Source organism: Grampus griseus (genome assembly GCF_964374135.1).
Source record: "Grampus griseus genome assembly, chromosome: 21".
Taxonomy (NCBI): domain Eukaryota; kingdom Metazoa; phylum Chordata; class Mammalia; order Artiodactyla; family Delphinidae; genus Grampus; species Grampus griseus.
The window spans coordinates 9,503,280-9,519,276 of NC_139015.1; the positions used below are offsets into that span (position 1 = coordinate 9,503,280).

Sequence of the window (15,997 nt, forward strand, 5' to 3'; positions counted from 1 at the left end):
TATTTATTATGCAAAATCAGGCACAAAGAGCATTTTGATGAGTTACAAATACAGAAGATGGTGTTTGCTTGGGAAATCTTTATGACTAGAGCAGTGCTTAGTTTTACAGTAGTTCCACCAAATTGCTGGATTAGAGGGGAAAAGAGTACTCTATTTCACCCTAGATATTTTCTATTGTTTAACTTTTATAATGATCATATATTGATTTTGTATTTCAGAAAACTGACTTTATTTTTGTAGTTGGCCTTGAAGGACACGTACTATTTTGCTACTCAGAGGGAGAGACCATCTCAGATAGAAGCAGTAGTGTGAGCAAAGACATAGTGCAGGAGCAATCTTAGGAAAAAATTTAAGTAGGGTCCTTTACTGGTGCATGAAGGTCAGATCTGGTTTCAGTGAATATCCCTAGTCTGAGCAGAAATCACTTCTTTAAAGCTTCTGTTTGGCTGTCTAATTTTTATGATGACTCTGAAATTTTTACAATATTAAGTTAAATAGATCAAGTACTTTGTTTATGAAGAAAGCATATGAAATAGAAAAGTTACCATAAACCTAATGTTCTAACATTATAAATACAGTACCTCTGAATAAAAAATAATGAAATTACCAACTCTGTGGACTTTTGAAATGCTAAATACTTATATCCCAGGGGCAAAAAGGGGAAGGCATCTGTCTGTGTTTGAATTTCTACTGAAGAAGTAAAAAAATAAAAGCAAATTGGTAGACTTTTTAAATCACATTTTTCACCTGTACTTTTCCATTCTTTTTCATTATATAAACAGCTATAAAAGAAAAATATTCACTGTATTTTTAAAAAAAATAGTTATTTTAGTTGACTACAAATATAATAACGTAAAATAGCATTTTAAATTATTTTCTAAAACTAAGAATAGCAGTAGCATATCTGGTATTTTTTATTAACACACTTTAAAAACTTTTTGTACTACTCACCATTTAAAAATTCATATATTTATATATATAAATTACTTTGAATTGTCAAGATTGAAAGCCCTTTTTACTTGCAATTTTTGCCGGAATCCTTTGAATTCATACGTAAATAGGAGATTCCTTGGCTCGATATAAAAAAATAGAATTATGTATTTAATTAGATTTCATTGCTTTTTCAAATCCAGCTTTCCAACATGGAAATAATTGCTGGCTTAGAATTATTTTGTCAGTGTGAAGATAATAAGATACATCTTTTTGGATGATATATGATGTATAATGCTACCCAGAGTTGGCCAAACCATGAAGCTAAAATCCTCCAGACATCCAAGACAGCCCAAGACTCCTGGTACCTTGTGAAAGTTCCAGGACTGCCCCCAAGCCACCCTGAAGCGTGGCTAATTTACTAGTAGGACTCACAGAACTCAATAAGCTATTATACTCAAGACTGTCGTTTATAACAGGAAAAAGACATTAAAATCATCCAAGAGAGTGATGCACAGGGTGGAATGTAGGGGGTGCCTCACCCTCAGAAATGACTTGTGACAATATGCATGGAGAACGTCTGCCCTGGGCAGCTCAGCTGAACCTTAGTGCCCAGAGTTTTTATTGGGTCTCCTTCATGTAGGCATCACTGATGATTGCTTATCTAGTGGTTGATAATCAGTTTCCAGACCAGCTGATATCCTGTGACCCAAAGGCCCCGCCCTAAATCGCAGGGCTGGACTTTCTGGCAGGCCAGCCCCATCCTAAGACTAAGGGATGTGGCCAGGCCCCCAGGAGAAACAAAGACACTCCTATCAGGTATGGCAAAAAATTAACTCCCAGAATCCAGGGCAAATGCCAGACCTTTCTTTAGGTAAGGTCAGATTCTTTACTACTAGATACTTTTGCCATTATGTCTCCCTTCATACCTATAATGCCATAGACAGAATAAAAAATCAAAACATAAGATCCATGTAAAATTCTTATATTGTAAAGCAAGTGTTCCAAGATGTTTTTAATGTCTTCCATATTAGATTAAATTCTAAAAAAATAACTGGGGGGTGTTATTTTAAAACAAAAGTTATTTTATCTAGAAAAGGTTGCATTTCCAAAAAGTTAAATAAAAAAGTATCCTATTTCCTGAGAATGGTGGGCTGTTCAGATGCCTATCAGGATTCAAGTAAACTACAGTTAGGCCCCTCACGGGACACCAGCAGACGCTCTGATTATCCAATATCCTCACCTAAAATGTATCCTATTAACACAGAGTGGTTTATCATTTCAGATTTATGCTTGGTATACAGGGCAAGTGTACTGAAAAACACTCTTCAAAGGTCCAGCCCTGTACACTTCAGAAGAATCTTAGGAAAAAAAAAAAAAAAAGATACTTTGAACAAGTTCTGGGCATCTTTATTAAAAACTGAGCAATTCAGACAATTAAGATCCAAGAATTTTAAATCTTAAGCCATCAAGCTTCACAAGTGTATATTAAATTGGTTTGTATGAATATGCTGCTAATTTGCATAAGAATCTGTTATGTAAAATTAGTATATTCTGAATTTATCTGAAAAAAATCTGGACTACAAGTGTGATCTTATTATAATAAATAAATGAAAGTATATCTCTGAAAGTGACCTGAGAAATTTAAGCCATTATTTTTACCGTAACTTAAGAAGTCTCAATTTTTAAAAATGGGTTATACTTGTTAAAATATGGTTAAGAAGGCTGTGGCTTATTAATTTACTAAATGTAATTTCATAATTAAATATGCATCTACACTTAGACACATAGTGCAAAATTTAAAGTATTTTGTTGACCTAATTAATTCTTTAACACTGAAATATTTATGTAGATATATTTCTAAGGTCTTTTTAAAAAGTTTTAACATCGTGGTAATAATCCACATCTGCTGAGACATTCAGGTGATGCCTCACCTCCATCATATTCAGTATATCTAAGCTGTCTCTAGAACTTGATGGAAATAGACAGCTTAATCATTTGTATGTACTTATTTTCCTCTGGAGAAATACATACAGAAATAACTTGAGGACTTTGATTGGCTATGCTTCTCACAGCAATCCTTCCTCCCAAACTAAGCTTTTTATTCTTAACATAGATGTATGTGTAAAGAGTTACATGCAGTACTCCCACTTCTGACACTTCTGGCCACCAGTGTGTGAGCTCTTCCTAAGCAAGCAATTCTGTGACACCAGATGGATGTCCTACACGGGAACTCAGTTCTGATGCTGTCTCCCTGGTGACGGCTTCAGATCCCCAGGTTACAGACTCAGTCCCACAAGACTGCCCCCCCTCCCTGCCCCAACTTCAGATGCAAATCCAGGTTGTCACCTGTACTTCTGATAGACTGCAGATTCCCATAGTTCCCTCCTCCTGTTGGATTAATTGGCTGGAGCCACTGAACATTTTACTTACTAGGTAACTAATTATCAATACCAAGGATATAGCCCGGGAACAGCCAGGTGGAAGAGATGAGGGGCCTGCAGCCCTGTCCAGGTGCTCCGTCCCACCTCCCACAGCTCCACCCTCCACCAACCGGAACCTCTCTGGACCACCCCTCCTTTCTTTTCTCTAAAGGAGGATTCATCACATAGGCACGATTGATTAAATCCTGGGCCCTTAGGTTGGAGATTAAGTCGACCACCCTTCCTCTTTCCTTCCCAGAGGTGGAGGTGGGGCTGAACCTCCAGTCATAGGTTGGTTCCCCGGGCAACCAGCCCCCAGGCTTCAGAGCTTTCCAAATCACCGCATTAACATAAACTCAGGTGTGGCTGGAAGGGGCCTGTTATGAATAATAAAATACAGTTTGATCTTCATCACTTTGGAAATTCTGAGGGTTTTAGGAGTTCTGTGCCAAGAACAGGGAAGAAGGCCAGAACTGCATGTATTTCTTCTTATAAGTTGTGCTGCCTCAGTGTATGCTCATGGATACATAGACGGATACGTGTGTGTTGACTCTGGCCCCTGGGGTGGAGGGGAGTGCGGCATCTGTATCACTCCCAGTTGCGAAGTGCAGTGCACGATACCCCGATGGTCTCTCTCCTGGCTGGTGGGTTGCCTGCCCCTCCCGCTGGGACCAGGCTGCTTGGCAGATAGGTGGTTGGCTGTGGTACAGGGACCCCTCCAGTGACTGGATGCTCTACCCCGGGGTTGTGATTCATCTCCACTGGAGGGTCTTCTTTGAATCTCACCGTCAGGGAGAGCATGGGGGTGGATGCATTTCATGTGGGCTAGATCACAGGTTCACTGTTGCTTCAGAGTTCACCTGAGATGCTGCTCACACATGGAACTCAAAATACACCTTTGGTGCCACTAAGGTGAGGGGAAAGCCTCTGGGAAGAGATCCTGGACAGGCCAGAGAAAATGGAGATGCAGCTTTGACTCACTGTTGTAGGGCCGTACGTTTTCTCACTACAGGCCACACAGCAGGATTTTGCCTTGAGAAAACGTTATGTGTGCATTGACAGTATTATTACCCAAGTTGAATGTTACACTTCTTTAGCTTTTAACATCTTTCCTCATCACTACATAGTGTGCAGTGAGGTCTGCAAGGGCAGGGGTGGGGTGTCTGTGGGTCTTTGCTGTATCCCCAGCTCCAGCCCCACTGTCCGGTACCTAATAGACTCTCAATAAACACTCATTGAACACATGAGTGAAAGGATTTGTTATTTGAATATCATAGGTAAATCATGGCAAATATATTAAGTGACATAATGTCAGAATGTGTTTTACCAAGAAAATAACCATATCATTTATTTTGACCTTTAAGAGGTGGGCACCGTGCTTTTTGTTTGTTTGTTGTTTTGTTTTCTTCCCCCCAATGGGAAGAGTACTACTCCAAATAATGTGGTTTTAGATGCAAATTAAAGAGTCAGAATGCTAAAGGGAAACCTTAGAGCTATAAATCAATACCAAATGATTAACCTCAAGTCACACATCAGGTAGGTCAGCCCAATGGCTTCAACACACATTTTTTTTTTAACATCTTTATTGGAGTATAATTGCTTTACAATGGTGTGTTAGTTTCTGCTGTATAACAAAGTGAATCAGCTATACGTGTGCATATATCCCCATATCTCCACCCTCATGCATCTCCCTCCCACCCTTCCTATCCCACCCCTTTAGGTGGACACAAAGCACCCGAGCTGATCTCCCCGTGCTATGTGGCTGCTTCCCACTAGCTATCTAATTTACATTTGGTAGTGTATATATATCCATGCCACTCTCTCACTTGTCCCAGCTTAACCTTCCCCCTCCCTGTGTCCTCAAGTCCATTCTCTACGTCTGCATCTTTATTCCTGTCCTGCCCCTAGGTTCTTCAGAGCCATTATTTTTTTAGATTCCATATATACGTGTTAGCATATGGTATTTGTTTTTTTCTTTTTGACTTACTTCATTCTGTATGACAGACTCTAGGTCCATCCACCTCACTACAAATAACTCAATTTCATTTCTTTTTATGGCTGAGTAATATTCCATTGTATGTATGTGCCACATCTCCTTTATCCATTCATCTGTCGGTGGACACTTAGGTTGCTTCCATGACTGCCTATTGTAAATAGAGCTGCAATGAACATTGTGGTATATGACTCTTTTTGAATTATGATTTTCTCAGGGTATATGCCCAGTAGTGAGATTGCTGGGTCGTATGGTAGTTCTATTTTTAGTTTTTTGAGGAACGCCCATACTGTTCTCCACAGTGGCTGTATCAATTTACATTCCCACCAACAGTGCAAAAGGGTTCCCTTTTCTTCACACCCTCTCCAGCATTTGTTGTTTGTAGATTTTTAAATGATGGCCATTCTGACTGGTGTGAGGTGATACCTCATTGTAGTTTTGATTTGCATTTCTCTAATGATTAGTGACATTGAGCATCCTTTCATGTGTTTGTTGGCCATCTGTATGTCTTCTTTGGAGAAATGTCTATCTAGGTCTTCTGCCCATTTTTGGATTGGGTTGTTTGTTTTTTTGATATTGAGCTGCATGAGCTGCTTGTACGTTTTGGAGATTAATCCTTTGTCAGTTGCTTCGTTTGCAAATATTTTCTCCCATTCTGAGGGTTGTCTTTTTGTCTTGTTTATGGTTTCCTTTGCTGTGCAAAAGCTTTTAAGTTTCATTAGGTCCCATTTGTTTATTTTTGCTTTTATTTTCATTTCTCTAGGAGGTGAGTCAAAAAGGATGTTGCTGTCAACACACTTATTTTTAAAGTGTTTTCTATTCATTGTCTCACTCATTTTCAGTCTCTCAGTTATTTGTTGTCCATGTTTATTGAGATCCGAGCCCAGCAATAGGATTAATGCAAGGAGGTTGGGTGGGGGTGGGGACATAGTCCCTGATTCCCACCTGCTGACATTAGTCTAATGGTGAAGAACAGCTGGCCGTGAACTGTAGACCATGGCCACTTGGAGCCCAAGCCACCAGGAGAGACTTTCAGGGGGTGGTGACATTTGAGTTTTGAAGGAAGATACCAGTTCACTGGGCAGCAAAGTAGGAGAAAAGCATGTGGGCTTTTCGTGCAGGTGGACAAGGGCCTGACGTTTGCAGCTGAGAAAAAGTATGGCATCTTCAGGGTACACCGTAGCTTGTTGTGACTGCAACGTGGTTTCTGGCCCTATTTTAAAGATTATAAGTATCTGTATACTTTGTTTTGCTAGGTTACACGTCAAGGTCTGTCTGACTCCAAACCCCACTTATAATTATGCTATAAAACTTGTAAAATGTTCTCCACAGCCCCTTCTAATGAATTTACCCCAAACTCGGGCTGATTCAATCTACTTGACACTGGTACATTTTCTAACCCCTTTGAAATCAGGGTGCATCTGTATAGTTGATGTGTCATGTAGTGCTTCATGTTATTTCATCAGTCATCATTTTGAATTGTTTTTGAACTTTTAATAAAAATGTATTTCAGCTTATTCACTCCACCTAAATTTTATGACTTTTGTGGCAAATATTTGAAAGCCTCACAAGATTCCTGTTAGTAACAGACACTCTTATAGCATCTATTGGCTTTTAGTTTTACTTGTCTATGACTTTGATGTATTATTCTACAATCTAAATTAAAGAATACGTCTCAGATTTTCTGCTCATGTATGGTCATTTCATTTTTCCATAAAATAAAATAATTTCCATGGCAACAGTGATGATCCCTTTATTAAGTAAAATAAAAATGGACTCTTTGAGTATTGGGATTCTTCACATCATTGATAGCTGGTGAGATATGGGAGTGCTTCTATAAAATACCACTTACGTAATTTTATCTCATTTCTCCAGGTGTAGATCTGAGGAGAATTGATTATGTCTTTGTTTCAAGGCAAATAGACTTAGATGCTTCTCTTTTAGACAGTTTAAATAGGCTTTAGAAATCTCACTTGAAACAAAAAAAAAAATTGTCTTTCAGTTAATTATTTATGCATAATTTCAACATCCGTTTTGCATCAGATGGTCCAACGGATTATCATCTCAGTCACAGGAGACAACTGACTAAGGGTTTTTTCTTTCTTTTTAATTATGTGGAAATGACTTTATCCTAAGGGTATTTTGAATGTTTGGAGAATATATTAAATGAAACCTAGATAACGTAGCTAAGAAGTATAATTCTTCCAAGGTTTTAAGACTTTAGGGGGATTATTTTGACAAAGTAGTTCCTGAGAGATATTTCACAATTATTTCTTAGAAGGCAAATTTTGCCTGAGGGACCTTAGAGACTGAGAAACATTGCACTGTATCCTTTGTAAGTGGACTGTGTGGGCTTGATTTTTCTTACTTCCTTCTCAGCTCCTTGCGGGTATAACGTGACATCTCAGAACGGGACCATCTATTCCCCTGGGTTTCCGGACGAGTACCCCATTCTGAAGGACTGTGTCTGGCTCATCATGGTGCCGCCCGGTCATGGCGTCTACATCAACTTCACCTTGCTGCAGACTGAAGCTGTCAACGACTACATCGCTGTTTGGTATGAGAACCTTCCCTGAAACACCATCTGTCGTTGTGATAAACCATTCTTGTAACCACTGACGGGTCACTTAAATCTATTTAGAAATGGAGTAGTTAGGTAAATATCAAAAAGGAAAGTTACCAAGTAAATCTAGAGTTACAGAGAAGAAACCTTAGGTACTGTGTTTGAGTTTTACTACATGGTAGATGTATTCAGGATTACTCTCGATATAGGAGACTATCCCATGATTATTTTATTTTGCATTTTTGTTTTCTGTTTCAATTTTTATTTATTTATTTTTTTGACTGCATCACGCAGCTTGTGGGATCTGAGTTCCCCAACCAGGGGTTGAGCCCGGGACCCTCAGCAGTGAAAGCACGGAGTCCTAACCACTGAACCACCAGGGAATTCCCTGTTTTATTTTTCATTTTTAAGTGTGATGGCTGTTTTTCCTGAAAGAAAAGCTGATAGGATCCTTTGCCATTATAAGAATTTGATGCTTCTAGAAATGATTGCAGAAATGATTACACACAGCTTTCTCTCCGTGCTTTATAAACCTTGCAGAACCGCCCTCCCATGTGCTGTGTAGGGGATACTAAATGGGGATGTAGCCCTGGCTCCCTGTCGAATGAGCCACGTGGTCTGGATAAGTGACTTAAACTCTCCTTGACTAAATGTTCCTATCTATGGGAATGACTATTCCTACCTTTGCATTTGGAGGTTAGAGTTTATGTAGGAAATGGGAATGACAATTTCTCTGTCAAACCATGGTAGAAAAAGTAGAGCGTACTGTCGGGGCATGACCCAGAGTTGAAGAGCCAGGATGTGCTTTTGGAAGAAACTGCCCTGAAAACTCAAGGAGTAATCACACTTAACAAGGTTGTGTGTGTGGTGTGTGTGTGTGTATGTTGGCAAAGTTGTTGTAAATGTAGTGGTTGTTCAATTTATTGGAAAATCTGTAAGGCAAGAGAACAGGGAGAGTTGCAGGCGTTGGGAGACACCAGGTATGTAGTGGCTGAAGTCTCCTGAGAGCCCAGAGAGAAGAGGTGACCTGGCCAGGTAAGCAGGGTGGACCATACAGAACCTCATAAATCATGTTAAGGGTTTCAGGCTTCATCCTAGAGCAACAAGGATTCACCTTAGGGTTATAAGAAGGAGAATTACAAGACCAGATCCTGGTTTCAGAGTACGCAGTCTCATTGTGTGGGAAGCATGTCAGCTGGCCGAGAAGGGAGAAGAGTCCAAGAAGCCTTTGAGGCTGTAGAAATAAGCCTAACAGGGAGGGGCATCCCGGTCATGGGAATGAGGGGGAATGGACAACTTGAAAGGTTAAACTGACCACATGAAGCTGCCATTTCAGAAGCAAAGCAAAACAGACAACACCAAATGAAGATCCACACAATAATATCAGCAGGTCTGCTCGGATTAACTGGTAGATTTAGGAGGTAGCTGGAAAATCTTCATCAGGGAACAACAGCGGAATGAGCCCCTGTTGTCCGAATGTGCGTGAGACAGAGAGACTGGAGTCCCATCAACTGTGAATGTTAAGTATCTTGATATTTCTAAACACGGTATCTAGAAGACAGCAATATTTTATTCAGTTTTTTAAAATATTTCAATTCAGTAGCAAGAGCTCCATAAATCTCACCTGTGATTAAAGAGACACTCTGAATTTAGACTTTAAAATGTGAGCATTTGAGAAGAAGCTGATAAATGGCATTGCCGTCACTAGAATAAACGTGACCTGGTCTCAGAAATGCCTCAGAAAAGGTCAGCTGTGGAAGGAACAAGTGAGCCCGAGCTTCTGGTTTGAAGACCAGACTTTTCAGATGGATCCTGGGGTCAGACCATCGTCTTTCACCGAGATGGAGCCCGACTGGTTGTTAATCTAAGCTGTAACTAGGAACTTTCTCCTCAGATGACTCCCCTTCTCTTTCCTAGGGATGGTCCCGATCAGAATTCGCCTCAGCTGGGAGTTTTCAGTGGAAACACAGCCCTGGAAACAGCGTACAGTTCCACCAATCAAGTCCTGCTGAAGTTTCACAGCGACTTTTCAAATGGAGGTTTCTTTGTCCTCAATTTTCATGGTCAGTGTACTTTCGCTCTGTTGATGAAGGCAAAGAATTCCAGTTGATTTTTCTCATAGCGTCGACATAAACCTTGTTTCCATCTAAGGTTCCTTGATTCTGCCAACCGAGAACCAATAGGATTTTCTCGCATTTCATGCCAGAGGTTCCCATGACCCTTTTTTCTTCCTGATGTATTTATTATTTCCCATCTCTTTTGTAGTAAGCTTGGATTTACTCCAAGATAAGTGTATTGTATGTGAAACTCTGATATGGAGACCACTGAAATACATTCAGCGACTTTCATAGATTTCCTCATCTCTGTCTTCAGATGAACCTCGAGAGCAAATGTCATGTGATTGCAGAGGGAACAAAGCCAGTCTTTACTGATTTTGAGAATGAATGCTAAATAATTTAGGGAAAAAGATACCAGTCCCTCATCTCTCATGAGGCCTGCCACATGGACTTCCTCAGGACAAGAGACAGAGGAGGACCATGTCAGAGCCAGACATGGATGTGGAACCATTTCTCTTGCAGAATTCCAAATATATGTAAAGTGTTTTTCTTTAAACATTATAATATTTTAAATTTTATACTTTTTCCTTTCAATTTTAGATATTCCTTGATATTAAGTAATTCTGTAAGCATTTGAAGCTCAAGACTTTCGTAAAACTATGATTTACAAATACAGACATGTTCCTGTACCTAAGCATTACAACAACACAACATAAGAGGAATGCTTTTTGTAAGATTTCTGTTTATTCAGCAAATGTAATTGCTCTTATTGTTTTTTATGAACCATGTAGCATTCCAGCTCAAGAAATGTCAGCCTCCCCCAGCAGTTCCACAGGCAGAAATGCTTACTGAGGATGAGGATTTTGAAATAGGTAATGTTTTCTTCATTACAACATCATTAGCTCAACCCACCTTTTTTACACCCACCCAACTGCAGTAGTCAGTCAAGTAAATGAGTATTTGTCAGAAATATTCCTCAAGCTTTGCTAGAGAGATATACACAGAGGTCATGCACTGAGTAAATATCTTTTTCTTTCTTCATCTCCATGATTTTCAGTGTTTTTTTTCCGTTTGAATTTTGCTTTTGTCATTTTGAGCACATTTTCCCCCTACCTCACTCAGTAGTTTGCATTTTTCTCCTGAAAAGCAGTTTTCAGAGACAGACTTAAACAGATGTTGGTGTTTAGTTAGGGAACCATGTTCATGAACTAGAAGAAGAAAATCATTTGTAGCTAAAATAATGATTAGTCTAACATTGACCTTTCATTGAAACTGGAATACAATTGGTGAATACATTTAATGATAATATTTAGAGATTCTGTTTTTTCATTTTATATTAATGATCTGTTTCATTAAATAATCATCAGGTCACATTAGGAAACCAGCCGTGGTGTATGTTTGCCGTATAGTTATTGTGATGCAGGATTTCTCTGTCTCAGTTACAAATACTCTGTCCTGTTGTCACACCCTGTTTCAGACCAGTGGTCAAACCATGTGACCTAATTTCTGCTCTACTCCTAAGGGCTTAGTTAATGAGAACATTGTGCTAATTAGGCCAAGTTCATTGTATAGCCCTCTCTGGATGCATTAAAGCCATTCTGTTGTACAACCTTAAATCCCAAGCATCTATTTCTCTTTTCTTTCTCTCTTTCTTCCCTCCTTCCTCCCTCCCTCCCTCTCTCCCTCCCTCCCTCCCTCTCTCTCTCTCTCTTTCTTTCTTTCTTCCTTTCCTTCCTTCCTTCCTTCTTTCCTTTTCTTTTTTTAGTAGTCATGGGCAAAGGGAAATGAACGTAGACACATCAGTCAAAGAAGGAAAATCTGCTACATAATTTCTGTAGAAATACTGGTTACATTTAAGGTGGCATTTTTATAAATTAAGAACTGAAAATGGCACCATTTCATTAAACAGACGACACATGAATACCGATCTTGATTCAGAAACAGTTTGCGCACTCACTTAAGCCGCATGCGTGTTTAATACATTCCCACGCCGTGTGTCCTGGAGACAGAATCTTCAAGTATATGCTGTGCTGGCTCCTTCAGGAGACTCCGTGAAGTACCAGTGCCACCCTGGGTACACGCTGTCCGGGACGGACACGCTGACCTGTATGCTCGGCTCGCAACTGCAGTTTGAAGGCTCTCTCCCGACGTGTGAAGGTATGAAGTTTATACTACAAATACGCTTGTTCAACACGGAACATGGTGTAACTTGTATTGGTCTGGACTTCCTTGCATGTGTCTGAATTTCTTTGTATGCATCTGATTTTGTCTCTGTGTTATGATTCCGTTGCAATTAAAATCACCGGCTAACAGAAATATCTTACCCTTGCTTTTAGGTAGCTCCACAAAATAAATCAAACCTACATCAAATAAGAAGTCTTGCTGTTTCCCAGCAGTTTGTCAGGAAAATTTTCATACATATGGCAAAGTTGAAATAATTTAAAAATAATACCCATTGCCTATGTTCCACCATTAATGTTTACTACATATCCTTTGTCACGTTTCTCTTATCTGTCTATCCATCCATTAATCTATCTATATTTTTGATACATTCAAGGCAAATTGCAGGCATCACTACACTTACCTCTGAATTCTTTAGCATGCATAAAATTAGTGTTTACTATTTTTTTTCTGTAGAATGTATAGACATTGAAATGCACATATGTTGCATACAATAAATGCACACATTTCATATTTTTACAGCTTTAAATTGTATAGACCATATGCAATAACAGATAATATACAATAGCAGAACAAAATACGAGGTTGAATCTATTGATTCAATTGATTTGAATATCATTAGATCATTTAAAATACATTACTTAAAGGCACCACTTTTAAGCACTATTGGAAGAAAAAAAGATTTGGAAGAGACGTAAACAAGCCAAAATGTCTCAATATAAGTCAGAAGTATGACTGGTTGCCTGTCAAAGAGCTTTCCAAGATAGGTTTTATTTTGTAACTTCAAAATCACAGTCACGTTTATTTCCTTTAAAGAATGGAACTCTCCCCTTTCAGGGAATTTGAATATTATCATTCATTAGGGATAGTGAAACATTTAAAAGGGCCAACACTTAGGAAGAGAAGACCCAGAGTCTAGATTTGATTATCAAGTGACCTTGGTTACTAATCTTCTGAGCATCATGTGTAATGAGGATCATTTATCTGCATCATTTATGGGATTGGTGTAAAGATGAAGTGAATATTAAATTAATTCTAAGCGATTTATAATGTTAATTATCCACCCTATGAAAGGCAATTTTCTTTGCATTGCAATAGTATTGATTTTGCAAATGCTCAGGCCCATGAATTGATTCTTCCAGAATATCTGGTAACTGTGCATTTTCATTACTAATGAGGCAGAATTTCAGTCACTCTTATAGAGGGAAACGATTTTCAACACCTGAAGAGAATCTGGAATGAATTATTATTAATTAACCAAAGTGACTTAGGTTGTTTCTGAGAAAAATGTACTTTGGAATTGCACCCACATGCGAGCCAGTGGGTGTGGGAAACTCCACAGGAGGGGGCACCCCACCCTTTGCCTCTTGCTTTAAACACTTGCGGGACCCTTGTGGTTGCGGTGCCGCTGAAACCCTGCCTCTAGCTGCCTCTGTTAGAAGCAGGGGGTCGCATGGGGCGCTAAGTCAGGACACTGATGTCATTTTTTTCCCGGGAAAACCAGTGTGTCAGGACCACGTTACCTCAGCGATGGTGATCTCCAGAGGATTCTTTTCTCAAGGTGGTGGAGGGGGTGGGTATGAAAGTTTCATCTTTTGCCATTTTATATAAAAATTAACTGAGGTAAATCTTCACATGTTGAAGGCAGATTTTAATTCCACCAAACACAGCCTTAAATTTCTCAGAATAGGTGACTTTCAGCAAGGGTGGTCTTAGCTGATTAATGAAGAAAGGTATAAATGTTTATTTAACATATGCTACTTTAAAAATAGGGAACATGCCTCCGTTCTCTTGTCTCTCCCCAAGATTAGCCTGGTTTTCACTTAAATGAAATTGATTCATGACAATCCAGGAACAGAGTAGATCAACACAACAGGGGCATCATTCTCTAAATTACTTCCGCGCTCACACGTTTGCAGAGAGTGTCCAGCTAACAAGATAGGCTCCCTGTACTCAACCCGGAGGTCCCCAGGCCCTACTGAACTTACAGGAATTACTACGTAGGATGACCTAGTTCTCTTCTGTTTCAGTTCAGGAGTAAATTTGTTTAGAATGAACTGAGTTATCTTAGCTGTCATTCCCTAAACACCTCATTATTTAAGAAAGGAAATAGGGACTCGGATGTCGTCTATCAAACACTTAAACACTTAAGCACTTAATTGTCATTTTTCTTCCAGTACTTTTCTATTATTTGATTGGGCTCAAGTGGGGGCCAATTCCCCAATAAATTCTTGATGAAAAATTGTGCTAGTTATGAGTCCTACTTCTTCAAATGTCATAACCACACTTTTAGAAGTTCTGCTTTGAAAATTATCACCACTTTAGGGTGGTTGATTGTTCCTTGGGAACAATGGGAATAAATTGTTCTGAAAGTTCACACTTTTTACAGATAAATATTACCTTGTGGATACTTACCTTCATTTAGAAAAAAAAATGAATGAGGCTCTGGAATGTTTTTCAACACCACCAAGCAATTCTCTCATTTTCTTTAGACACCAGCTGAGTGCCCCACAGTTTAACTCAATTCAAAGACACTCCCAACCCTCAGGAAATTCCAAGGGTTTGGGGAGCTCTGTGCCAGAACCTGGGACAGAGGCCAAGTATATTTTAGCATAGAAGGCTATCACGAAAGTGACTCTTCTCAAGTTAAAAAGAAGAGAGAAGCATTTCAAAAAGTGAAGAGAAGCAGTAAGAAAGGTTTGGAAGTGTAAAAGGACATAGGGCATCCAGGAAAGAGGGGGTGGCCCCCAGCAGCTTGCTGTTAGGGTGTGTTTGAGGGAATGGCATTATGTGGGCTGGAAACCTAAAGGACGCCAGATTGTAAAAGGTCTTCAGTGTCAGGTGGCTTCATCCCATAAACCATGGAAATCCATCAATGGTTATTAGTTTTAAAAATGGGAAACATGCATTATCAACGAACACTAAAGACCATCAGTGACCTTCAAAGAGTGGCCATTCCTCGGGAAGCACAAGTGTGACAGTAACACATCTCCAGGTGACAGAGTTCTCCGTATCACAATTCTTTCATACGTAGACGTGCTCTTAAGAGTTAATCTTATTTACAAATCCTAATGTTTGAGTCCATTACTTTTGCTGAAGCTCCGCAAGGTGCTTTGGGTTTTAAGGCTCACACTGCATTTTTCTCCAAAAGTAAGCTAAAGGAGTAACTGCGCAGAGGGAGGGGATGCAAAGCTCAAGCCGCTGTCTCAGCAGCACGTTCCTTCAGAGGTGTCTTTGCCAGGACCCTGACGCAGATGCTTCCCGGGGGTGGGAAGTCTCCGATAGCCCCCGTGGGAAACAGGGTGTTTTTAGCACAGAGGGCTCAGCTTACGGGAGCCTGCGGTCTCTGAAACCTTCTCGCTGTCAATGGGGGTTGCTCCTAGCAACAGTTTCCAGAGGAAGGGAAGGGGATGGGCACGTGGGAGGGGGCGTGAGAAACACAGGAGTGGAGGCACTTCCGCTCACCTGGAGACAGACTCAGTGCCTCTTCAAAACAGTATGTATGTCTGAAAGAAATACTGTGAAGGGTCGTAAAAAGAAATGAAGCAAATAATCTCACTGATGTTTTCATTTTATCTTCTCTAAAAAACAGAAACAGGGAATCAGAATAGCTGTGTTTAAGAATCTGCGTCTGAGCTCTAATCACACCCTGGGTTGTGCTCTCAGCTCTCCAGGTGCATTTCAGCAGGTGGATGGTTTCTTGTTTCCAGGTGGTCTGCTGTCCCAGTGTTGTCTAATAGCTATGGTTGTGGTGATGAAATCGCAGGACAGAGATGCAGGTTAACTACTTCTCCCATGTATTAACACACAATGACATGTGCCCTGTAGCATCTTCACGTCAGGAACAGGC

At 39.8% G+C, this 15,997-nt stretch overlaps 1 protein-coding gene across 1 annotated transcript in view; it reads left to right on the forward strand.

Moving 5' to 3' along the window:
• Positions 1–15,997, forward strand: part of CSMD1 (CUB and Sushi multiple domains 1) — a gene marked incomplete at its 3' end in the record, with an annotated part of 1,748,580 nt that overhangs the window by 1,623,360 nt on the left and 109,223 nt on the right. The window contains exons 43-46 of the mRNA XM_082680517.1: positions 7,726–7,903; positions 9,827–9,972; positions 10,758–10,838; positions 12,010–12,123. Coding sequence (XP_082536643.1) covers positions 7,726–7,903; positions 9,827–9,972; positions 10,758–10,838; positions 12,010–12,123 — 519 coding nt within the window. The remainder of the gene's footprint in view (positions 1–7,725; positions 7,904–9,826; positions 9,973–10,757; positions 10,839–12,009; positions 12,124–15,997) is intronic.